The sequence below is a fragment of the Bactrocera neohumeralis genome, chromosome 5, assembly GCF_024586455.1.
Source record: "Bactrocera neohumeralis isolate Rockhampton chromosome 5, APGP_CSIRO_Bneo_wtdbg2-racon-allhic-juicebox.fasta_v2, whole genome shotgun sequence".
In the NCBI taxonomy this organism is placed as follows: Eukaryota; Metazoa; Arthropoda; class Insecta; order Diptera; family Tephritidae; genus Bactrocera; species Bactrocera neohumeralis.
This window is the reverse complement of record NC_065922.1, coordinates 78,272,856-78,298,139: the sequence shown is the minus strand read 5'-3', so window position 1 is coordinate 78,298,139 and position 25,284 is coordinate 78,272,856. Positions and strand designations below refer to the sequence as shown.

Here is a 25,284-nt window from a genome sequence, read left to right as displayed (position 1 = left end):
ACTGAAATTTAATTTCATTTAATTTTTGTTTGCAGAAGTCTTTCTACATACATAGATGGTTAAAGAACTCTTTTTGAGAACATTTTGGGAGACAAAGTATGAATAATTTGCTGTAGAACTGCTGGATTCTCCCTTTGTGAACAGGAGAAACTTGCAATATATGAACACATTGATATAAATCGAGTCTCATGCATCTCCAGTTGAGCACTGTAAAATTCTGAGACCTCAGAAGATCTCGCTCCAGTTCAGAATTAAGCTTTCAACCCAGTCCTGAAAAGTTAGCGACAGCCGAAGTTTGATTAGAAATACGAAAAAACTTTTTCGACTACCCAATATTTAGCATTTTTCAAACAGTCACAACATAGTGAATTTTCTTACCTTGTAGACTTAATAATTTTTTAATTGAAAACAAATACACGCACACAACTAAATGTGTTTGTATGCTTGCATTTATCTCGGAAAAGTCTGTTTGTAAAATGTTCGGCGCATTAAACTAAACATTGTGTGCATTCAAGTACAAAAACAAACAAGCAAACACATTTCAAAGAAGAAAAAAAATAAGAAAAACTCAGTGAGAATATGTAAAGTGCATTTAAAAACGCGACAACAGCAACAACGGCATAGTGCAAAGCGGAAAAAATAACATTGAAAATGGAACGCAGTTGATTTCTTGGCGCTGGAATGGGTGCGGATTGCGTTCGGCACTGTCACAGGCGCTAGCCCAGCGAGGGGGTCAGTGGGTTGGCGACAAAGTGGGTAAAAAATAAACAACTAAATAGCAACAAATGCCTGAAGCATAATATAGTAAATTTCAATGAAATAAACAGTGCGACAAGCGCACATATTTATATGCGTCTGGCAGCGCTTCCACATCTGCAATGGCAGGTACAAATCCATAAATGGCTTACAGGCGCTGTTTTGACTGAGAAAATGCACACAAGCAGAAATATCAGAAATATGTGCGCCAATAGAAGGTGCCTTTTTCGATATTTCAAGTGCGTTTGATCAGCTGTTCAACAGCGGTAAGCATGGGAGGTTAAGGCTTTCGCAAACCGCTGCTTATTTGTATTTGGAGCAGAGTCTAATGCTGCACTCAAGCGACAATTGGCCAGCGTGTGCAAAACACACTTCCTTGTGTATCTATCTATTTGATGAGATGATGAATAAGTGCGAGTAAATATATGTATACAGCTGTGTCTGTGTAAGTAGTGCATCGCATGTTTACATAAAAAATAATTACCAGTAGAGCCACATGTGTATGTTTTGTATGTAATGTGAGTTATTCTAATATTTATACACATGAATCTGCTTCCGCACATGTCTTGAGTGCTATCTGACGTTACAAAACCCAGATAAGCGTGAATTGCAGTGGCTACTTATGCATACATAAGTGCTGAGTGGCGAATTTTCAAAAAGCTGAAGAATTTAGGAAACAATATGCATTATATTGCAATTTTGCGAAAGAACTGCGTTAAGTACTTTAACTAAGAATTCTACACACACAATTCAACATTTTAGCATAAACTAACACTGTGCTCCAAAGTGAAGTGAGAGGCATAGCTCTCTACAGCCAACCGAAGCTTCTAAAGTAATTTTTCTAACACTAAAGACAAGAGCAGTAGCTGTTCTACCAGCCAGCATGAAGTTTCTTACCAATTTCGCAAGCTTGTCTGTGCAATTTGTAAAAAAGCAATGCTCAACGCTGATTGGTCAGTTACTAAATAGTGCGCTCTTTGCTTGAAAGGCATAAGATATGAGAAAGTAAAAGCATAAGTGCACGCAAGGAAAACATTAGTGCTAAATATGTTCTTTAGACTTCGTAAATATAATTTTCAAGAAGCTGGAGAATTAAAAAAAAATGCATTATATTTTTGTTTTCTTCTTGAATTCCATAGCCAATTTTGTGAAAAACTGCGTAAATCTGTTGTTTATCTCTGTCGCGTTCACCTTTAACCGAAATATAGTCAGATCTTTGCTACGTTTTTCTTTATTTTTATTTTATTTTATTACCCAAATATGCTGTGGCCAGTCTGGCAAGCGTTTCCCACATTAACCGGCGATCTATTGCACTTCGTTGAGTTGAAATATGAATAAAGGCAGAAAATATGACATGAGATGACAATACGAGTCGGACTATCTGCTAGAAAATCTCAGCGAGCGCAATGAAAAATGAGCTCGCAAGAAGAAATGCTGATAAGCAAAGCTGATGGACACGTTTAAGAATTCCGCTAATGCACATTGCTTGTGGGAGTTGTCTAACTAGCAAACCTAAAACTATATACAAGGGCTTCTAAGTTGTGGATGCCGCGGCAAAAGTAACAAAAAGTAAAGGGTTGGCGGTTTTTTGAGAAAATATTTTGTTGCTTAGAAGATCACTGTACTATAGATCACTAGATGCCAACGACTGAATTTGAGATTTAAGCGTGTGAGCGTGTGTAAGCATGTAAATGCAAATGAAAACTAATATTGTGGCATGTATAACGCAGTGTTGTACTTATATTTATTAAAATTTCACACCGTGGAACGAAACGAGCTTCTCTTTCGGCTATTCACTAATGAATTTATAGCGTAAACTAAACAGGGAATAAATTCACAAAATTACAAATAATGGATGCTAGTGATATGTTCTGAAACTAAAATTGTTGATATTTTATTGCAGGCTCCGCTGCATAAGCAACTTAAATTAGCCGATCAACTTTCTCAGACTTTTTCTTTACTCAATTTCTAAAAGAGAAACATTTTTTTTTTTTCAACCTTCTCGAAACCTTTCCACAAATGGTTGCACTTCATATCTGTGGGTGCGTATGTTTGTGCGTTTGTTCCATGCGTGTTCCAATGCGTTCCTGCACACTCATTTGGCCTCATTCATTGTTTGCACACACAAATACATAAAACCTAGTACATGCCGGCCTGCTGCTGCCCCACCTGCGCACCACTCCTGCTACTTATCGTCATATGTTCATTGCTTTATCAATTTGCAACGAAGTAACAATAATAAAAACTAATAAAAGTGTGGAATATGAGGAATATGAACAAATAGTTGTACAACTTTTCGATAAACGCTTCGCATGCTCTCCACCGCCAATAGCTAGCATATAAGTGTGTATATTAGGGTGCGAACGAAGATCTAATATATTTTGCTTGGTAGTCTGAAAAATTTATTCGATAGACACTTCTTAGAAAATCTCTCCAAGTGTGAGCTTTTAATTGTACCATCTTTTTTATAGATTTTGTAGGAAATTGAATGGTCTCTAATTTATTTTATCGTAAACTTTTCTCGTTGAAGTTTGATTGTTATATGACAAATGCGGTTTTTTTATGAATTTTATAACTCAATGAAGGAAAATAGTTTTTAATTTCAAAGCTCATAGTTTTTACTGCTCTGCCTGTTAATAAGAAAAGATAGAGAAGTGTAAGGCGTAGGATCTTTCCATTACAATTGTGAACTCATTCTTGGTGAGATTTTCGTAAAGGTGCTTAAGAACATATTTTTATACTTTTCAGAGTATTAAGTGAAAAAAAATATATTAATTTCTTTTGTACCCACCCTGATATACATATATGTATGTATGTACATATCGCAACTGTTAAAAAGCTTAGCAAACATTGCGTAATGTTCCAAGGTGATTGTGCGAATATTCGCGTATTTTTCTAAGATGTGAAAATTTGCCTTATCAAAGTAGTCAAAGCGCTGGGCCGACGGATGAATGGAGATATTTTTTAAAGCTCGTGTTGCTAAGAAAAATAAATAAATTGCCTTAGCACTAGGAATACTTTAGCTGCGAAAGATTTTTTCGCTAGGAAAATGTTTAATTAAAAAAACACGTTTTTGAGAATTTGTTAAATTTTTTTCATTTTTATACTCTCGCAACAAAGTTGCTAAGGAGAGTATTATAGTTTTGTTCACATAACGGTTGTTTGTAAGTCCTAAAACTAAAAGAGTCAGATATAGGGTTATATATACCAAAGTGATCAGGGTGACGAGTAGAGTTGAAATCCGGATGTCTGTCTGTCCGTCCGTCCGTCCGTCCGTCCGTGCAAGCTATAACTTGAGTAAAAATTGAGATATCATGATGAAACTTGGTACACGTATTTCTTGGCTCCATAAGAAGGTTAAATTCGAAGATGGGCAAAATCGGCCCACTGCCACGCCCACAAAATGGCGGAAACCGAAAACCTATAAAGTGTCATAACTAAACCATAAATAAAGATATTAAAGTGAAATTTGGCACAAAGGATCGCATTAGGGAGGGGCATATTTGGACTAACAAAAAACGTCAGAAACACTAAATTTTACGGAAGAAATGGCAGAAGGAAGCTGCACCCAGGCTTTTTTTTTAAATTGAAAATGGGCGTGGCGTCGCCCACTTATGGACCAAAAACCATATCTCGGGAACTACTCGACCGATTTCAATGAAATTCGGTATATATTATTTCCCTGATGACATGTACTAAATATGGGTGAAATATTTTGAATTCCATCTGATGTCTTCTATATACATTAGGAACCAATGATGAGAGCGGAATAAAACTTTACACAAATACGGCATTTGAAAAATATGTAAATGACGGATAATGAAATCTCGATTATCACTTTATCATGCGAGAGTATAAAATGTTCGGTGACACCCTAACTTAGCCCTTCCTTACTTGTTTCATTTAAATTTTTTTTTTCTAAAATAATCATTTTAAGTGTAACTGCTGCATATTTCTTACAAAATGTTTATTCGTTGAAAAATCTTAAATTTACGCCGCACCGAGGTCTTGCTTGACACTTGCAACACACGCACACACACACTTGTTTAGATGTGTGTTATTTATGAGTGCGTTTTTTGCACTTCTTTACGCCATTCATTAAGCAAAAGTTGCACATTTGGCACATATGGATACAATGTGTGGCGGAACCGACTTTGCTGCCACAGTTCCGTTGCTCGTTGGGAATTTTTATTTATCTTAATTTTTTTATCTGCTTTTGATTTTTGGCATGTTTTGCTTATAAACAACGATTAATTGCAAAATGCGCGTTCACCCGCGCCCCAAGCGCCGCCTGTCGCCGTCAGAGAGTAGGTCAACAGCGATCCATTCCAGCTTTTTTGGCGCATGTGGCAACTTATTTACATTTGGCGCAGAGCAATTACTGCCAAACACACACATATGCAGGCGCAAAGGCTGCTGCGTATGTGCGAAATTGCGTGTGCCACGTCTTCGCGCTGGAATTTTATCTCACGCAATTTCGTTTCAGCAACTTTTGTGCTGCTTTTTCCATTGCCTATGCGTCGTCTTTAACTTGAGTGCCAGCCATTTAGTTATGGGTCGCATATGGTGCACTTATGTGCGGCCGCTGTGGCAAATGCAACCCCTGTTGCATGGTTTTACGAGGCACTTGTTGGCGTAAGCAAAAAGAAAACAACACAGCAGATATGAAACATGCTGGAGAAGTGTCTCTAAATATAAAAAAGAATTTGAGCCAAGTTGAAGTGCCGCCGCCCTCAATGAATGGTGGTTGGAATAGCTGAATGAATGAAACACAGGGGCTTGTACTTTCAAGTACTAAATGCTGAATCAGAAGAGTATTAAAAAAAATAAATCAAAAATTAAAATTTATATAGGGCCTTATTTAAGAGCACAGCACTTTCACTTGAAATATTTTATCTGCATAATTGAAAAGGAAATGACCAGAATTTGCGACGAATAATCTCAAACACATGTGTTTACCTTGACTGCTAAATAATTATTTATAAGAAAAAATGAAAGATTTCTTGTTTTCAACCAAACCTAAAAATTTCTGTAACGACACTGCCAAGCCAAAAGACACCAATAACTACTAGTGCTTCAATTTTGTACACTCATTTAATATTTTGTTATTGTTTTTTCTTTCTTCTACAGCAAAATAGCAACAGCGCGCATGGTCACGCAGTTAACTGTATGCTAGCCTAGAGGTGATAAGAGCGGACTTGTGCAACGGGCCCACTGCCATGCACGCACTTACAGCACACACTTCTTGAGTGTTGCACAATAAAATGAACTAAATAATAAATTTGTAATTAAAAACAAATCAAAAGGAGAGCAACACAGATTAACGCACGAAGATGCTGACCCGTTTACACAACTTCCGATTTGATAAATGACTTTGACAGCAGCAAAAGCAGCTAAAGTCAACACAAATGCAACAACAACAGCAACAAAAGGCAATAACGGTAACCTAAAAAGCGTATGAAACTTTTTTAGAAAAGTAGCGCAGCCGAAGTTCAAGAGAAACATAGTTGAGAAGGCGCTGGAAGCAGCGGTAGCGCGAGAGGAAAATGCTGGTGACAGAAGATTTCGCGGAATCTGAAAACATTTTTTCTGAATTTTTTATAATATTAGGTAGTCGAAAAAGTCTTTTCGTATTTCTAATCAAATTTCAACTGATTTCTTTTTATATCTATACAAAAAAGACTTTTTCGACTGCCAATATTTAATTAGATTGTGTGCGGATTTCCATTAAATTCAAGTATAGTATATATATGTAGTTGCAGATAACCCCGCGCCGAAGATTTTCGAAATCAGCGAAATCTGTATAAATTTATTTGAAATTCTATTTTTTGGCGCAAATTTATCAAAAGAACATGCAAATACACACACCGTCATATAGAAATTAATATAGAAGTCCCGATGACAGGGCGTCTTCGCACGAATTGAAGTTCAAAATCAGGCATTCACATAGTGACGCGCCTAAATTGGAAGACACATTTTTTCCTAAAGTCTCTGACTATCTTTTTAGTGGCATAATGTCTTATATAATGCTTGGCTTTAGTACAGACTTTAGTTTTAATTCACAGTAAATTGGTTCATTTTCATAAGTCGCGCTGATAACACGCCACAGCCGGCTGCTCACGTACACACACACACATGCAAACATGCATGCAGTCTATTATCAGCACGAAGTTCCACCGGCCGGACGCGATCGGCAATCGGCAGCTCGCCGCGCTGGCAGCAACCAATACGACGCCAGCCGTCGCCGTTCGCCAGCATAATTTGCTATTTTTGGCTAACCTTTTGCAGCAGCGCTGTTGTGTGTGTGAGTGCGCGCAGAATGTTTGAAATGTTTTGACGTGATTTATGCGTTTGTTGTTGTCAATTGCTGTTGTCTTCGCCCGATAGGCTTTTGGCTCTTCTGCCTTGGCTTCGACGGCGCTGATAACCTGGCCTATTATTTATTTGCTTTTCGCGTCACCGTGCGCACAGCTTGAACTTTATTATTGAACTCATTTGCTTTTATGATTTATTGTTGTTGCAATTGTTAAGAAAACAATGTTAAAATGGCAATTAATTTATATTTTTTATTTAATTTAATTCTTTCAGATTTATTTTTTGTGAATGTGTGTGATTAGAAGATCCGGTGTTGGGGCCTTAGGAAATTGGCACAACATGTCCTTGAACAGAGTTATAAATACGGCTTTTATGGCAAACGGAAATGGAAATCGATTAAAGGAGTAAACGACTGAAAAGCGTTTTTGAAAATTATTTTTTTTCAAAAATTATAAATTTTCTTTTGTAAATATTTATGGGATGTAACATTACATGTGCAACAAATAGCAACACCAACACATTGTTGGCGCGAGTAACCACAATTTTCTATTACAAAAATCTTAAAATATTGAAATAGTGCTTATAAATACATATATATTATATGCATGTATGGCTGTGTGTGACTGTGTCTGCCGTCAAACCCAGCAAAGTTTATTTTTCATTCTTTTTTCTTTCCGCAATGTTTACTTTGAAGCTCGGGCCATAAAATCATATTTTTGACTAGACACGCTTGTTAATAATGAGTATTACATAGAGGTGTTAACTGCTTGATTATCGCACTATAAAGGCGATTATCACACGCACTCATATGAGCATTTAATAGCTCTTTGCCGCTGGCATTTTGTTTACTTTTGAGTTTGTTCTGCGCGATAATTTGGGTTGGCAACACAGTTTTTATAAAAATATAATAATAATATATTATCGTGGTATTTTATAAGTACATCAGCAGGGGCGGATCCACGGGAGGGAGGGGGTTAACTGCTGAGATTTCCCCCCCTAACAGTTAAAAGTTATACATTATTTCCATCATAAGTGACACTCCGCAAAGAAACGGACTTTGGGTTGGTAGTACAAAATTATATAGTTACCCCCTCCCCCCTAAAAATCCGCCCCTGCACATCAGAGAGTTGCTGCTGCTCATACCAGAATACTAAAATGGAATGGTATTTTGAAAAGTATTAGAGGGAAACTTTATATTTGCAATAATTAAGAAATATTTTGTTAGAAAATTGTAGCCCAATCCCTTTATATAGCTACTTTGACTTTGGCATATTAAAAAAATATTTTATTAGCCAGTAGCTTTAGCAGTTTTGAAGGCAAACATACAATTTCAAGTTCCATACGGACCATAAAAGATCTGTAGGAAAACGTAAATATCAGAATTATTACTGCCAAGAATTATTGAGAATTGATGAGCTCGCTTGACGCATAAAAATAAACACAAATGAAATAATCAAGACCTCCTGCTGGTTTTGACTCTTGTTAAGCGACATGACTTTAAACAATCATAATCCTAATTTTATCTCAAAGTACACCAAGGTTAGGTCAGGTTGCATTAAGAGATCGATCCTGAGAGGGTTCTCACTTGAACAGTTCAAAACGCCGGTCTGTTGGGATATCTAACAACTTTTACACCCAAATGAGCCTGATGATGAAGCACAGACACTTCTTGCCTTGTACTGTCGCTCTGCTGTCGAAGTGCATGTTCGCTCCCCTGAAAGAGACTGCACTTCATAGCACAACGTTGGTGTAGTTCGTAGTGCACCGAAGATGACAAGCGATTCAAGCGGTTTAGCAAGTTCAGACTTTTGGAGCGCACTCCAGCAGACGAATAGACTAATGAATGACTTGACTATGGTTTCGTAAAGCCACAACACTGCCTTTGGTGAGAGTTCCCAAATATTCCCTAAAGCTGCTCTAAGGCAATATAAGGCAACCGATGTCTTTCTTACTCTCTCCTCAATATACGGCCTTCGAGAAAGTTTTTATCAAGGATAAGCCTTATGTACTTCAACTTATTAACAGGTTGCAGACTCAAGTCTCCGAATAAGGACATAGGACGGTATTTTGTTCCTCCTCCTGGTAAATATAAATATTTCATTTACATCAAAGAATCAAAAGAATATTAGCTTGAGGGTCAGCATCTATCAAAACTATTCTATTGTATATCTCAAAGAGAATGAACCATGCAGATCTGAACTGAAAAAGTAGTAGACTATCGAAAACCCATCGCGGAGAAAGTTTCTCTGTCTGACCTTACTTAGCAAGTGGTTTCCATAATAAAATGCGATCAAACGAATATGCTACTTTAGCAAGGGTTGTGATCTGCAACGGCCAAAAGTGGTCATGGACTTTAAAAAAATATACCAGAGATAGACAGAAACAATCTGCATGCTTCTCTTGTATGCGCGTCGGTTCAATTATTAATTCGTTTTCATAGATCTATGGCTGAAAGAGCTAGGTCTGCATATATCTTACGCTATACCTGAAAAAAACGAAGTATTTAGTCTCTGATTTAATAAAACTACCGAGAATAAGAAAGAGCCTTTTTATTGGCGGATATTTTTGGACTTTGATATGAGAAATCTGCTCACTGAGTACTCATTTTCATATTTTTTGTGATAGCTTTTGGAAAGTGAGCGTTATAGACTAGTACACTTATGTTACGGACGCATTTCCGGTTAATAAATTAACATATTTACCACAATTATACCGTCATTTAACGAGCGCCTGCTTATGTAACCTTTTTCATTAGTTTTATGTTACTATTGTCTAAAATTAACTCGCTTACTTCATCTGGCGGCAAATAGGTATGCTTATCTATTGAAGGAATGGCGTAAGTAAAGACTGCAGTTGTTGTTTGTTAGCTAACAGCAAAATATTGCAAAAGCTAATATTTTAAGTAGAACTTCTAACAAAATTCATCTACAAACTATTCTGGATGTAACTCACGGGCCGCTTTATTGGAAATTTCGTACTTCCATATGCAAATGCCTTACAGACTAGACTAGAAGCGAAGGATGGGGAGAGCACAAATATTATGATTTTGTCTGGCATATCAGCGCTATATTAACATGAGGTTCAAATGCTGGCGATCAACCTGAGATAACTTGCAGTAAAATGCGTTTAAATTTCTGTGAATATTTTAAACCTTTTTAGCTGGGGTTTTCCCCTTTGAGGAGCCGTAAACACACAATAACTGAATAATTTATGTATTTTTAAATATTTTTTTATTGCTTAGCCGCAGATAAGATTTCTAGCAAACAATCCATTATGGTTTTCAATCACAGTTTATTGCTCATAATCGCGTGAATGGCTTTAACTTAAGTAAATCTGAGTACATTTTGGCTAAAAGAAAAAATAAAGTAATGGATTTTTTCCTCAATTATAAAACTGAAATCATGAAAACAGCGCCTAAGTCTTTCGAAAGTCAAATTTTTCACAAATTGTCATTCAACTTACACACAACTTTTACACTCACCTTAGCCGTTGCCGTGTGGTAGGTGCCACATGTGGTATGCAATATCAGTAGCACTGCCACGACTTTGAAGATCATCGAGACACTCCACAGCGTTCGCCTCGCGGCGTTCGCACCACTTTGGGGTACCTGCGCCCCCATTTCACTGTACGCCGTCTGGCTGCGGTTGGTTCACTTGGAAATTCTAATGTCAACGCCAAGCGAAATTTTAAAAATTTTGAAAATAATGCAAACTAAGAATCGCTATAAATCAAAAGTTGGCGCGACGTGCTAATAATTTTTACTAGTTTTCTGGCTTTCTTATTGTTTTTGTTTATTGTGTTTGTAACTGCAAAAATTACAAATTCGAAAAGTAAAACATTTGTTTTTATGCTGAAAATTATTTAATTGGCGTTGCTGTAAGGCACTAGTGTTGAACTGAGAAGCACAAAGTTTAGAATTTTCGCTCTTGTTCTCGTTCGCGTTCCCGTTGCAATTATTCTGCTTTGTGTTTTGAAATATGATTTTTTCGACGCTTTGGCGCTTTTTAGCATTTATTTAGGTACGCTTCGCGCGAAACGCGTGTTCTGCGGCGTTTATTTATTGCATTTAAATTTATTTATTTCTGCGGCGGTGCTCCGCGTGCGAGTCGTGCGATCGTGTGGCGGTGCGGGTGGGCGGACGAATCGTTGTTTCGCTTGAGCTCAGCAGAAAGTATTGAAAATGTGCGGGATTTTTGCAGCGAAGACAAGGCAAAGCAATGCCAGCGAATGAAGAAAACTCAGAAAAAAGTAAAGAAATTGTAGAAATACATAACAAAAATAAAAGCAAAATACAATGCCACGAATTGCACGGGGACACGTGATTGGCGTGGCGAATTGGCTGAAATCCGAGCAATTCGTATCGAAGGTACTCAGAAAGCAACAAAAGGCAGAAAACGAAAAACGCAACGCTGTTTGTACGCAGAAGGGTGTGGAAAAAAGTCTATAAAAAATTTATTTGAAAATCAAAAATACAATTTTGTGTTAGAAAAAGTGTTTGTAATCGGTTTTTACGCGCAAGTTTGCTAAATTTTTTCTTTTCAGGACAAATTTTTTTCATAACAGTATGTTTTATAAAATAAACTAGTACACAAGTACTAAAATTCTCTCTCATAGAATTCGAATCCAAGCATAAAATTAATTTAGAACAAATAAAATTTAAATTAGTTCACTTTAATGGATCGCAAAATTGCTAGCTAAATTATTCGAGGTTATATTTTACAAAATTCAGCTTTCAAATAAAAATTTAAAAATTATTTTTCAAAATTTTCATTTAAAAATTCATTTTAAAAATTTTCATTTGAAAATTAGTTATGCATCGGTCAAATAAAAATTTCAAATTTATTTTTCAACAAATTTTTTTTTTTAATTTTCAAATAAATTTTTTTTTTAATATTGACAACAAAAAAACTGGATTTAAATAATTTTTACGGCTAATGCATTCAAGATATATGTATATACATATATTTAAAAAATATTTTTCAACAAATTTTAAAAATTTAAATTAAATTATAATTTTTTTTTTAAATAACAGATGAATTTTTATTATAAAATATTTTTTTTTTCAATGTGGATCTTTTTTGATTGGTTTTTTTTATTGAAAAATTTCCGTATTCGCAAATCTTTAAGGGTACTTTTATCGAATGTGAAATTTTGAAAATTTAAAAAATTCCAAAATGTTTCCAAATAAAAACATTACTTTGGAATATTTTGCCTCAAAAACACAAAAAGTATTTCTCCGAAAAAAAAAACAATTTTAAAGTAAATTTTGGTTGGAATGCCCTAAATGCTTTTAAAATTCCGAATATTTATTTGAAAATACTTTTTTTTAATAAGTTATTTTTTTTTGAACTGCGAAGAAAAAATTAAAATCCGAAACTATTTTGCGACAATAAAGCAATTTTGTTTTCAAAAACTTTTTTTAGAGCCAAAAAGTATGTCTTTGAAATTTCACACAAGTTTCAAGTCAGCAAAGTTACTGTCTTCGCTTTCTAATCAAAATTTTGCAGTTCCTTGCACTTTTTTCTTTGCTACACATTCCGAGGCAAATACATAAATGCCGCACAATTTGTTTGTCCGAATTTATTTTCAATAATTTGTCCAATAAAATGAGGCTTCTTTAACGGAAATCTGCCATAAATCACAACTCCTACCGCCACTCCCACTCAAACATGCACACGCGCAAACGTTCGACTCGCACATTCCGTACGCGTTTGTAATGAAAACAGCAAATCAAAATAGGCTGGCGCACGTATCCTGCCGCGACGGCGTATCCTGGCTCTAATGCGCAACAAATCCACGCGATTACGGATTAACGCAACTAATGCCGGCGACGTGTACGACAACTTTTCGAGGACATCACTTGACGTTTCGTTCGGCGACACGGTTAATACATTTTTTAATTCCAGCAAAGTTTGCCCAAAAAATATTTATTAAATACCCACACAATCCTCGCAAGCTAAGACTTGTGTGTGACCGAAAAGCCAACTAACCACCACCAGCGAACCGTAATCGACGTCCGTACCGCACGACGGCGCACAACCGAATGGAGCTGCAGACTTCCTTTTCGTCTTCGTCGGAGTCGTTGTCGTTGGGGCGCTGTCGGCGCAGTCGTCGGCGCTGACGCTGACGCAGCGCCTGAGTGTTGGTGGCGTGCTGGCGGAGGCGAATGGCGAATGCGGCGCATACGAATGTTTGCATATACCGCGGCCGGTGTCGGGGTGTGCGGGCGCGTTGTGCAAATCACGAGAGATAATACTGCTAATGTAGTGCTGCCGCCGTTGCAGCTGCTTCTTCTTATTCTACAAGTTCTTCTTCAGCTTGTTGTGCCTGCTCGCTTTCTGCTTATGCTTCGCATGGTTATTGTACTTGTACACATATGCATATTCGCTAGAACTTAATGTAACCGCAGGAATACTACTCACACACACACACTCACACGAATGATAGCGCTAGCCGTTTGCCGGCAGCTTGTTTCACATAACCTGCACACGAGCAGCCGAAAAGAGCGGTTTTGGTGCGAGCATACGAAGACGCGCGTATGTCCGTTGATTGGTATTGAGTATGTGGCAGTGTATGTTGGCGTGCGCGTAACTGTGTTAGAGTGCGGCGCGCGGAGCTTTTGTAACAAAACCGAAAATTGTCAGACGACGATAACGACGTCCATGCACAGACTGATTGTAGTGAGGCACTAGCAAGGCACTGCCATTCAATGGCAGGCAAAAGCGGTGACGACCACAGCAACTGCGCTCTAAGCATACGACAACAATAACAACAAGCGGGTAGCACCGCAGAACCGCAGAATGACGCGAGTGGCTGCGAGGCGACGAAAACGAAACGAAAAGTCAACTCAACTCAGCAGTTAACGCAATCACAACAGACTACTACAGCAGCAACAACGTAGACAACAACAACAACAACTGCGACAACCGTAGATATGATTAAAAATAGAGCAATAAAAAATTGTTACTTGCCGATAGTGATATCGACCGCAACAACGACAGCGAAGACAGTAGAAAACGACGACAACAACACGCAAATTTCTAAAAAAAACAAAAAAAAAACAGTTAGCAATAAAATGCGAGAGCAACAGCTGTTAGCAAGACTAAGGATTGGTTACCAACCGTTTCAATTGTCGAAAAATTTATTTAAATTAATTTGAGATTTTAAAAATGTTGAAAAATGCAGTCAACATTCCCGCACTGTGGCAACCCTAACGTAGTTTTTTCAAATAAAACAATAATTTTCAATTAAAATTAGAAATGTCCAACAGTCATCATACGACACGGTGCGCACCCCGAGCTTCTGCCGTCTAAACACACACAGTTGCATTTTATTAAAATTGGCTCTCGCTTATTCCCTTTACTCTCTCTCCTACGCGTGCGAAGTTTCTGGCACAAAAGCCGGTAAACCACGCGCCGAACTGGCACTGTTTTAACTGAATTTGTTATTGTAAAGCAGAGCGTTTGTTGAATGATCTCCATACTTGGAGAGAGACCGAAAGCATGCGCTCGCATTCCGATACCAGCTCGCTCAATATTGATCGATCAGTCGTTGGGGTGATTTTTTACAGGTAACTGATTTTTTTTTAACTAAACGATGAGGTGAGCAACAGTTCAGCCTACTCAGAACAAGTTGGGGATGTGTTGTTACACAGAAATGCGTATATCCAAAATACCCAGTTAAGAAATAAACTCGATAATGATAGCGACTATTTATCTTAGAGTTTTTGCGTGTACTAGAGGGTTTATAGTAGAGACATACGGATGACAATGTCCGCACGAAGCTCATAAAGTAATCTATTGGAACCATGATTTATGAGGAAGTTTCGGACTCGGTAGTAAGGTTTTGAAGCCGTTCCTTTGAAAATAATTCGTACTGTGGAAATATGCTATAGCCCTTCTAGGCAATAAGATTTTATTAAGTAAATATGCGACCCTTTCCTACTGGGTTTCTTAGTTGGAGGCGGTTTCCCACCCACATGGTTTACATTTCTCTCTCCCACTTTTATGTTCCTAATAATGTTGGGTAGAATGAATTTGTAAAGGCAAAAACAATAAAAAATAGCAAAAAAGAGTTCTTGAAGCAACAGCAGTGACAACTTAGGGCTCTGTAGAGGCAACGCTTGCTGTCAGCGCTTCACGACAATCGTGTTGGAATGCCGGTAGGCATATAGCAATGTGGTTACAATAGTAACAACAGCAATGGCAATGAAGAAAAGCGGGAATCCGTATTGCACACAAAAGCAATGCGGTGATTTTTACCTTTTTGTTTTGATTTTGACTTTCTGCGCCACCACAAGTTCGCTACGGCTGCTCTGAAGTTGTGTTGAGTGTTGTCAAACCACTTAACTGGGCCCTAAAGAGCGAACGCGCAGCGCACAAGGTAAGCAGATGAGCGCTAGTGAATGATATGAGAATAAACAAACAGGCAAAAACCAAACAAAAAGATAAAAGCGTGAGTGAAATATCGAGCAGACAAAACCGGTATGCCGAGTTGAACTCATGTCGACTGCTGACGAAAAAGGAAGGTAAGGGGCGTGCATACATAGAGGCAATTTTCATATAAAGCGGTGCGGCGGAAGAGACCGCGACCACGCGACAGTCGACTCAGCGCCGATGATGGGAGTGTAGCCCTGGGAATTACTGGGGAATGGGGGTACGCGCGCACGGGCTGGCATATTGGTTGTTTATTAACTAATACTTTTATGTACGAACTCGTTTGCTGTTGTAATGAGTGGCCATAATTGAGGTGTCAAAGCGTCAAAATCAAAGCAATGCGTCGTTGTCTATTTTTACCTCTAACACAGGGTCCGCTGAGTCGAGGTGAGAAAGCAGGTTGTGTGTGGACAAAAAATTTCATTCAGTAAAATGTGGGAATCGATGGTTGAATGCATTGTGTTCGTTTTTCTTATTAACAGGGGGCGTGGCATCTATACTTTCGCTGGCAGAGGTTGAAAACGTCATACACGTGCAACAAAAGGAAGAACAACGAAAGTTGGATAGTTGAATGCTTGACGAAATGTAAATCAACAGCAGTACAGCGAACGGTGCAGAGCTATAGATATCGGCATGTGTTTTGAGGAAGTTATTCAAAGTAATGTACCATGTTAGTTTGATAAGTTAGATATATGAACTTCGAGCAACGCACTTTTCTTCAATCAAAACACAGCAGTCAATGGATTTACTTAGGAAAGTGATTATAAGCTCTATGAAGACCGCAAGTAAAAGAAAGTCGATGGATCTACCCAGGAAAGTGGTTATAAGCTCTACGGAAGCGGCCGAAATTATTAATTTAATTCATTGAAGCTTTTACGATGGTCAGAGAGGGAAAGCGTAAGCAAATAATAAAATAAATTATGTAAAGTGTGTGGGTGCAAATACAACTGTATTCAGATATTTCTTGTATTTGATTGCAACATTCTATATACATGCCGGTAATACTCGTTTCGGTCGCGATTGTGAACTTCAGTCTCTTACAACGACTTTCTCCAAAGAGTTAATTCGATTGTTTGAATTACTAAAGCCCACTCTTCCCGAAAATGCATTCATGATATCAAATACGAAGCTATAATAGGGCCAAAAAACATTTGTACCTCTCATTTAAAAGGTCTTGAACTCATTGAACCGTACTCGTACTTCTTTCACCAAGTGAGTGCGCGAGGCAGCGCTTATGTCAAGTGGCCAGTTGAAGCAGTGGAGCACAGCTAAGTGGTCGGGACGGGAGCAGAGGCCGCAGAATCAAGTTGGAAATCGGCCAGCACATACACTACGTGTACTGAAGAAGAAGTAAAGGGAAGAGCATGACTATAAAAAAGTACAAAAGTATATTTGTTTATTCCACTGATTCGCAAAGTGCGAGCAACAAAACCCTAAGCGGGCTGAAGTGGAGTGAATGTAGCACAACAACAAAGGGAAGCGCGCAAACAGCAGGAATATGTTAGCCAAATAATAAACAAATGAAGTAGGCGAGCGTGTTTTCGACTTGTTGCAAGTGTTGCGGAGTGCCACAAGCTGAAAGCGCGCAGCAAAAGTGTTGTAAAAAGTGAGGCCTAATGCTTTGCTTTTGCCCGCAACTTCGGCTGGGTATTTTATTTGGCTGATTGTTGGGTTTATTGTGCTTTATGCGCACAAGTGTTGACAGCTTACTTTTAAATATATGTCTTACCAGCTGCTTAACCAAAGAGAGAACAAAAAGCTGCCGCAGCCCACCCACCAATCATGGACATATTTTATTCATATGGGTTGGAATATTCCATACATAAATAAAATACGATATATATGTATATCTGACCACAATACTGTTGACGAAGAACCAATCGTGCAGAAAAGAAGGCTAGACAAATAGCTTTTTATAAGCTATTCCAGTTGTAAGAGAGTAGCAAGTAGAAATTAGGCACAAAGGCATAGGAATTCCTAGAAGCCAGGCACAAATAGTTCTTACCTGCTCTAATTTCTTAATTTGGCGCATTGACAGCACAATAAGGGCAAGAGAAGAGCGTCAAGCGATTTAAATAAAGTCATTTGTTAAATTTATTTAGCTGAATAGAGTAACGAGATCATGCTAGTTGGAAAAATCTGAATATGAGCATTTTGTGAGCTCCTGCAACTTGTCTTTAAGTGAAGGTTGCTTTTTTATCTAGACCCTAATGGTTATCCCTCGAAGCCATGCGCTTTGAGAAGCCATATTTTGAATTTTTGACAAAGGGTCGTTTAACGCCCAGATTTGGACATTAGTTAACTGGAGGTAACAGAAAAAATAATACCCTTTCGCAGACAAAATGTGATTTGTGTACGCTCTTATTAGAAGATTTTCGAGTTTATCGAGGCGGCGAACGAAAAAACTTAGCCAGGGCAGCAACCTCGTTTTTCTCGAGTTTTTGTGCATACTAGCTAAATTTTTGGATTTTTAAAAATAAATAAATTTAAAATCGAACTTTATCGAGGTCGCGAAGCAAAAAATTTAACCAGGGAAGCAACTTCATTTCTCATAAGCGCAAAAGGCTCAGTGTAATATAGCTAAAATAAGCCGATTTTTGAACAAAAGAGCGCTTTCTTAAGATTACAGTAATTTTATAACATACTTTTATAATATTTTTAAACAATACCAACATATTAGTTGTTGCTGCTAAATGCGACCAGACCATAGCCACTCACATAAATGATTCACCCACAGGGGAGACTTGCCACCCAACAACGTTCGCCACAGATTCACCGAGTCACCCGTCAACCGTTGGGCCACCGTCCATCCAACGCTTCGGTAATTTTCGCGGCATTAGTATGAAAATTGATTGTAGTGCGCTTGAATGCGCAAATATTTAAAGATTTTACTTTTTTAATGACTCGACTGTGCGATTATGTTTACATTCGCAATTGTGTCGCGTTTCGGTGCTATCACTTCCCGGTATTGGCGATGCGCTCATATTTTCACAATAGACGCGACGCGACGCAATCTGTGCTGACTTTTTGGCCGCGACACACGCGCTGCTGTGCATTACATCATGTTGGGTCCTTGCATTGCTCAGAATTTATTCAAATGTGCACGAATTGGTTGGCTGTGCAAAGCGACTTTTTATGTTCGCACAAATCGGTGGCGTCTTCCAATATGCCGGCAAAGTTTGGGCGTCGTCGAAACATTCGCAAAATGTTTATTGGCGTTTTATTGGAATTTATAGCCGCGACTTGAAAGCAAATGGAAGTGCAATCGGATTTGCGTGGATATAATTAATTGGACGCCAGACAATGGTATGAGTCAAGTTGATATAAAAAAAATTATGGAATAAGGAGGGGAAAATACAAAAAAAAGCAAATCAAAAAGCAACTGTAGTTACGAAAAGAAGTTGGAATAATATTTTAGAAATGAGAAAAATTTGGTAGCGTTGCTGCCTAACAGATATACTAAGATATTGAGCATGAGCTTTTCGCTGCAACTAGACTTCAAAACGTTCTAACACAATATTGGACTCGTTAAACAGTTGCTTTGGCTTATGGGTTAACGATAACCCATTCAATGAATTTCAATAATCTCAACCTCCTATAATCATGTAATCACCATATAAGACTGCCATTTTTAACCTTCTTGAAAAAAAAAATCAATACAAATATTAAACAGATTCCGTTTCACCTAAAAGTCCGCAAATACACTAAATTAGTGCAAAGGGTGACAAGTATCAAATTCTCCCGCAAATTTGTCAAGTGTAAACAAGACACCAGCCGGCGTTCGACAAGTATCGCTTGCTATTGGCTGTCGATGCCTACTTTGAGGCGCCCAATGCGGCTGCGCTAAATTACTGGGTGAGAGTCGACATACCCCAAAGCTTTTGGCACATAAAGGACGCACTGCTATTGGCTTATAAGTGGTCCATTGTAGCTGGGTATAACAGTACATAAAAGACGCGAAATGTTTTTGAAACAAATATTTTTAGTTTTGACTCTGCGAATTTTGTTAACAGAATAGTGGTGCATGAAGGTTCAAGTAGCAATACAACAAAATGCAGCCTCTTTTTAAGGCAGACAACTTTTCAAAGAAATATATTATATTTAGACCTCTTCTAAGTACATTAATTTGACAAATTTTGTTCGAATTCAGACTTAAATTTCATTCAAATTTCACTAATAAATGATTATAAAAAATATTATGTTTCACATAAAAAATTTGACACGAATGGGCCAATCAAGTCTGTTTTGTGTTTATTCATATTTTTCGCTTTAACCTCGCTCTCAATCTGGCTCGAAATCTTGCCGTCTTTCGGTAGTTGTTGCTGCAGGTCAACAAGGTTTATCGCTGTCTTTGCGGAAACCATTGTTCATAAATTCAAACCTTAACACATTAAACATGAAAATGATATTTCGCAAGCCTTATACTGGCGATAGGAACACGTATGTTTGTGATTCTTGATGTTTTTAAACCATTTGCTACTGATTATTTTCAAAACCGCAGATAAGTTGCCAGCAAAATTTTGAAAGCCAACAAAATCGAAAGTGATTTGCTGCTGTTGGCTCTTCTCTTATCAGCAAGCGAATTTCACAAAACCAAGAAGTTAATTGAACTGAGTACAAAACAACGACACCTTATTCTAGTATAACACAGATACTTAAAAATATGTAGCGGAAAAAGGTTAAGGTTATCAATTCGAAAATATAAGCAATAGGCGCCTTTATTCTTCCACTTATTGCCTCAACAGCTTCGCTTACGATTGGAACGACCTCAAACTACTACAAAAGTTATACTGCTGAGCTGTCACTATAAACAGTATTTTTTGAAGTAATGAATGCCTACAGATTTTGTTGGATATACTTCACTTTTTTTAAACGTTACGGTACAAATTTTCAAAAATTATTTCAAAATTAAAACTTTCTTTGAATCGTACTCTACATTTTGCACTCTCCTAAACTCACCACACAGTAAGGCGCGAAGCAAAGCTACATCTGTCAACTCAACGAGTAAAAGTTCCACGCGTGACACCCTGTGTCGCCATTGAATTCATGAGCACAAAATTTATCTATACGGTTATTCTAAAACATCGCACACTCTGAGCGCATATCTAGATACCTTTGATAACGGAAGTACGCTGCTGAAAAAAGCTCGCGTTTATGCTTAAAAATTTGTTTACATCGAAAGCTTTAGGTGATGAACAAAATACTTAAAAGCATAAAGGGTTAAGACTCTGCTATGTGGATACATAAATTTTTGTGAGCTTATTTAAAACACACAAAGGTGGAGCAAAGAGGGTTTCAAATACGAATCGCGAAGTTAGCTGAGAAATAAACTTTCTATGCTGTTCTACAGTGGGCTTTCCGACCAAAATATTGTATTTTGATAAATTTAAATTTTTTTAATTCGACCTGGACTCAATTTTTTCCGTTGTATGGTAGTAGCGAACCATTTCATTTAAGAGATTTTCGCTGTGCTACTAGGAGGAAGAACAGGGCGTTACGCACTTCTATCAAAAAAATTCCCGGGTATAGTATCCTCTATCAATACTTTTGCTAAGTTTTTACTAGCTATGGCGATGAAACATTCATGTAGAACTTCTGAGTTCAAACAAGCTCTTAGAAAGCTTTCTAGTTTGAGCTCAAAAATATATTTTTGTTGAAAGTTTGGGTAGCTTTATACGTTCTTAGACTTTCATTTATGTAGATTTAATGTTGGAAATCTGATCTAATTCATTCGATCGCTTCCGTTCTGGAAATTTCGATGTGAAAAATGCAACTCGCTTTAGTCGAGCTATCATTGAAAAAGTCGATGAAATTATGGAAAAGACTGACCAGGACCGTCACATAAGCAGCCTTGACATCGCTAAGGAACTTACCATTCATCAACAAACGCGTTTGAACCATTTAAAAAAGGCTAGCTACAAAAAGAAGCTCGATGTTTGGGTACCACAATAATTGTCTGTGAAAAATTTAATGGACCGAATTAACATATCCGATTCTTTGCTGAAACGAAATAAAATCGAGCCATTTCTGAAGCGAATGGTAACAGGAGACTAAAAGTGGACCAAATGCGACTATAATGTGCGAAGCAGATCATGGTCGCAAAGCCAGAATGAGCCGATTGATTCTACATTTTACTGTCAACAACTGAGGAGATTGAAGCAAGCAATCGAAAAAAACGGCCAGTACTGATCAACAGAAAGGCTTCGTCTTACATAAAGACAACGCAAGACCACACAAATCTTTGATGACTCGGTGAAAACTGCGAGAGCTTGGCTGGGAAGTTTTGATGCATCCACAATATACCCCTGACCTTAAACCATCGGACAACTATTTGTTTCGGTCAATGCAGAACTCTCATAATGGAGTAAAGTTGACTTCAAGAGAAGCCTGTGAAAATTACTTGTCGCAGTTTTTCACCAGAAAAGTTTTACGTTGATGGAATAATGTCTCTAGTGGAAAAATGGCAAAAAGCGGGCGACCAAAATGGTGCATATTTGGTTCAGTAAAGTTCAATATAAATATAAAAAAATAAGTTGAAATTTGATTGGCAATACGAAAAGACTTTTTCGACTACCAATATCATACAAATTTCACTTAAACAAAACCAGTTCTTTCATCGTTGGTCATATGACGCTTTTGATGTCTACAAAAGCAATAGGAGAATAATTTCGGACGGAACATCGCTGGCTAGATGGCACGAAAATCAATTCATATATGGTTTTATTGACATTTTTTGCCAAATAAAGAAATACAAAAACCACAAAAATATTATTTGTTTATATATTTAACATATGCAGGCAGCCTTACAAGTTTTTATCGCACTTCAATTATATAGAAAATAATTGCATAAAAGTGTTGCTAATTTGTGCAATTCATTTGAAGCGCGCTACCACTTTATTGCCGCTGATTTTATTGGACTCATGCACTGCAACCAACCCCCGCCCCAAAACATGTGCATGCCTTCTGTTCAACTTTTGTTAACATTATAAAATTATCTGCCTTGGCTATTTGTTTACAGATTTGCCAAATGAATGGCATAGCTGAAAGCGATCGTAAATTTTTATTGCCGCTGGTGAAGTCAAGATCGATTTTTACAAGCGTTGCTACTTGCACATACTTTCCCCTTTTGAACACAAAATCAAATGCAGAAATTTGGATTTTATGCGCAATTTAATGAAATTTTTCAAAAATTGTGTCTGTGAAAAAAATTTAAAAAATTAAGGGTCATAAAGTAGGAAAAGTAGGAAAAGTAGTAAAAAGTGAAAAATTAAAAAAACGTCGAATATTTTTAAGCGCGGTCATAAAAAGCGTTTGTTATTCATGAAAATAAAAAATTAAAGAAGAAAAATAAAAAGTACATAATAATTTTTTTATTATATTAACAAATTATAGGGAAAAATAAAATCTTGTAGCTAAAAGTCGTAAAAAATCGACACATTCATAAATTTCACATTCGAATCCTTTTGCAATAAATTTTTTGTTTACGATAAAAATCTGTCTGCGAGACCTAAAAGGGAATTCAGGAATATGTTCTTGGACGTATGATCTTAATAAATCCAAAAGCTTTTTGTTTAGTAAATAAAAATAGTTTTCGACAAACTTTATTTATAATACACATTCGGCAATTCGGCGAAATCGTTGATCAAGCGGAAAAGGTGAGAAAATGTTGTTACGTGCAGAGAAAAATTATAGAGTTTATATATTCCGACATTTTTGATAAATGTACTAAAAATACAGAAATGTTTCAAAATTTTGATAGGCCTGTGGATTTAAATAAATTATGTGGATGTATGTATGTGCGTACTTGAAAACCCCAGAATATTAAAATTAAATACATAAAAAAAATTTTTGATTGATAAATAATTCAGAAAATATTTTGAAATACTGGTGACAACTGATTGAGACATGACAATATGTGAAGCTGCTGCAGTATGCATGAAACGGGATCGCGATCTTTGCTGAGTCATTTTATGTATGAGTTTGAGATTTAACTGCACAAGTCTCTAACTTCCCAGGTCGGTAAATATCAAATTCTTAAGAATATTTGTTCGTAATTTCATATAGAAAACCAGTTTCAAAAAAGAAAACCTTGGTATTGAAAATGTGTGGAATATGTAAAAGGGTTTGAAACTTGACTAGGTTTTTTTTAATCATCTTAGGAAGGAAAAAATATAAAAAGGCATTAACCAGATTTCTTATCATCTCTTGAGTTCGTAGAAGACCTAAATTAACATTCATGTCTCGAATAATTTGGTGTGATAAGGAATGAAGCAGCTGTCGTATTCATGAAATGGGATTGTGATCTTAGATATGTTATAAAAAAGATCATGGTTTGGGACCTGGCTTCTCAAGATAGGTTGGATGCTTGGCTGCTCAAATTTCTATTATTAGCAAATTCCTTTGGAATAGCAATTTTATAAAAATGTAACAGAATATATGCTGAAAATATATGGAATGCGTGAAAAGGTTGGAAACTTGGATAAGGAGTTTTTGAATAAATCTAGGAAACATTTCTTGGTTAATTTTTCGAAAATTGGAAGGAGAAAGTATAAAAAAGGCATTAACCAAATTTTTCAACATCGCTTGAGTCTTTTGTACACTCAAACAACCATTTCTGTCGCGAATAATTTTGCAGTAAGTTTATCAATTAATGGCCGCTTATCGATAAAAGGCATAATCTTGTGCATACCATAAAGAATCCAAAACTGTTGCAGTAATTTTTAGTGGTTCGCTCTAAATTTATTTAATTTGCGACACTCTCTTCTTCTCATATTTGCTTAGTCAAATGACTTTTCCGTTGTTTACAGCACATTGTGTGTCGCTTGCTAAATATTTGCCGAGAGCGGCCTGAATATGTCCGCGGTCATTGTAACAACAGCAAATTAACAGGAAAAATAAAATAAAACAGATCGTGCCAAGAGAAAGCGAAAAACTGAAAAGAAACCACTTTCACTGCCGGCGGTTATGTCCATGTAAGCGTGGTTCCACTGAGCAGACAAGAAGAAACTGGCTTCTGGTGCAAGAAGAAGAACTACGCCAGTGTAAACAAAATCGCCAGCAGAAGGAAAAGGAACACAGCGCGCAAACTGCAATAAAATGCAGAAATGTTTGTAAAAATACGAGCAGATAAGATACGACGGAAACGGATGCTGTCGCAAATGAAGCAAATGCAAGCGTGTATATACATGTAAATGCACATACATATGCAAGGAAGTACAAGAGCCGCGGCTGCAGTTGCACCGCCTCCAATTGTGAGCGGAAGTCATAAGTCCACAAGCTGGCAGCTGTTTGCGGGACGCGGCGAACACATTACACACGCACATAGCGTCACAAGTGTACGCGCCACCAACTGTGACACATAAATGTTGGCGGCCAAGCGGTGGGCGTTGAAGAATGCCAATTGTTTACTTTTCTGAAAAATTGCATCGGTTTGCTAATTTACTCTGCGTACAGCGAAGCGCTGCCTGCGGCGCATGAAAAACCTGATGGTGTGCAGAGTTGGTAAGCGTAGGTTGCGCATATTGATGCAGCTCAATTGGCCGACGGCAAACGCGTGTTTGCTGGAGCATAGTTTTAGATTCTTGCTGTCTACTTTAGGAGAGACCAAGTAGCATTTTCTAGCGAAAGCTTAACATTTTTGTAAATCTAACATGCTCTAGCTTCAGAATGACAAGCCTAATTATTAAACTGTGAAGGAAGAAACTCCGAGATTCTCTTGTGTTACAGCCTGCTTGTAGTTCTAGGCGCTGATCAATATGCTTTCGGAGAGTTGATGCTA

General features: G+C 37.4%; 1 protein-coding gene and 1 long non-coding RNA gene across 26 annotated transcripts in view; one reads left to right on the top strand and one right to left on the bottom strand.

The window, feature by feature from the left end:
- The window catches only part of LOC126759931 (basement membrane-specific heparan sulfate proteoglycan core protein), a 157,663-nt gene extending 144,557 nt beyond the window's left edge, over positions 1–13,106 (bottom strand). For 23 of the 25 annotated variants that reach the window (XM_050475143.1, XM_050475154.1, XM_050475134.1 and 20 more), the window contains exons 1-2: positions 13,014–13,100; positions 10,553–10,877 (exon numbers count right to left, since the gene is read on the bottom strand). In XM_050475143.1, the coding sequence (XP_050331100.1) occupies positions 10,553–10,690 (138 nt within the window). In that variant the 5' untranslated portion in view covers positions 10,691–10,877; positions 13,014–13,100. Of the gene's footprint in view, positions 1–10,552; positions 10,878–13,009 lie in introns of all 25 variants that reach the window. The other 2 variants (XM_050475136.1, XM_050475135.1) reach the window with 2 other exon arrangements.
- A 2,582-nt stretch (positions 13,107–15,688) lies between these two features.
- Positions 15,689–16,466, top strand: LOC126759932 (uncharacterized). The gene is made up of 2 exons (XR_007667125.1): positions 15,689–15,893; positions 15,989–16,466. It is a non-coding gene; the product is annotated as an uncharacterized LOC126759932 (long non-coding RNA).
- Positions 16,467–25,284: the final 8,818 nt, after the last annotated feature.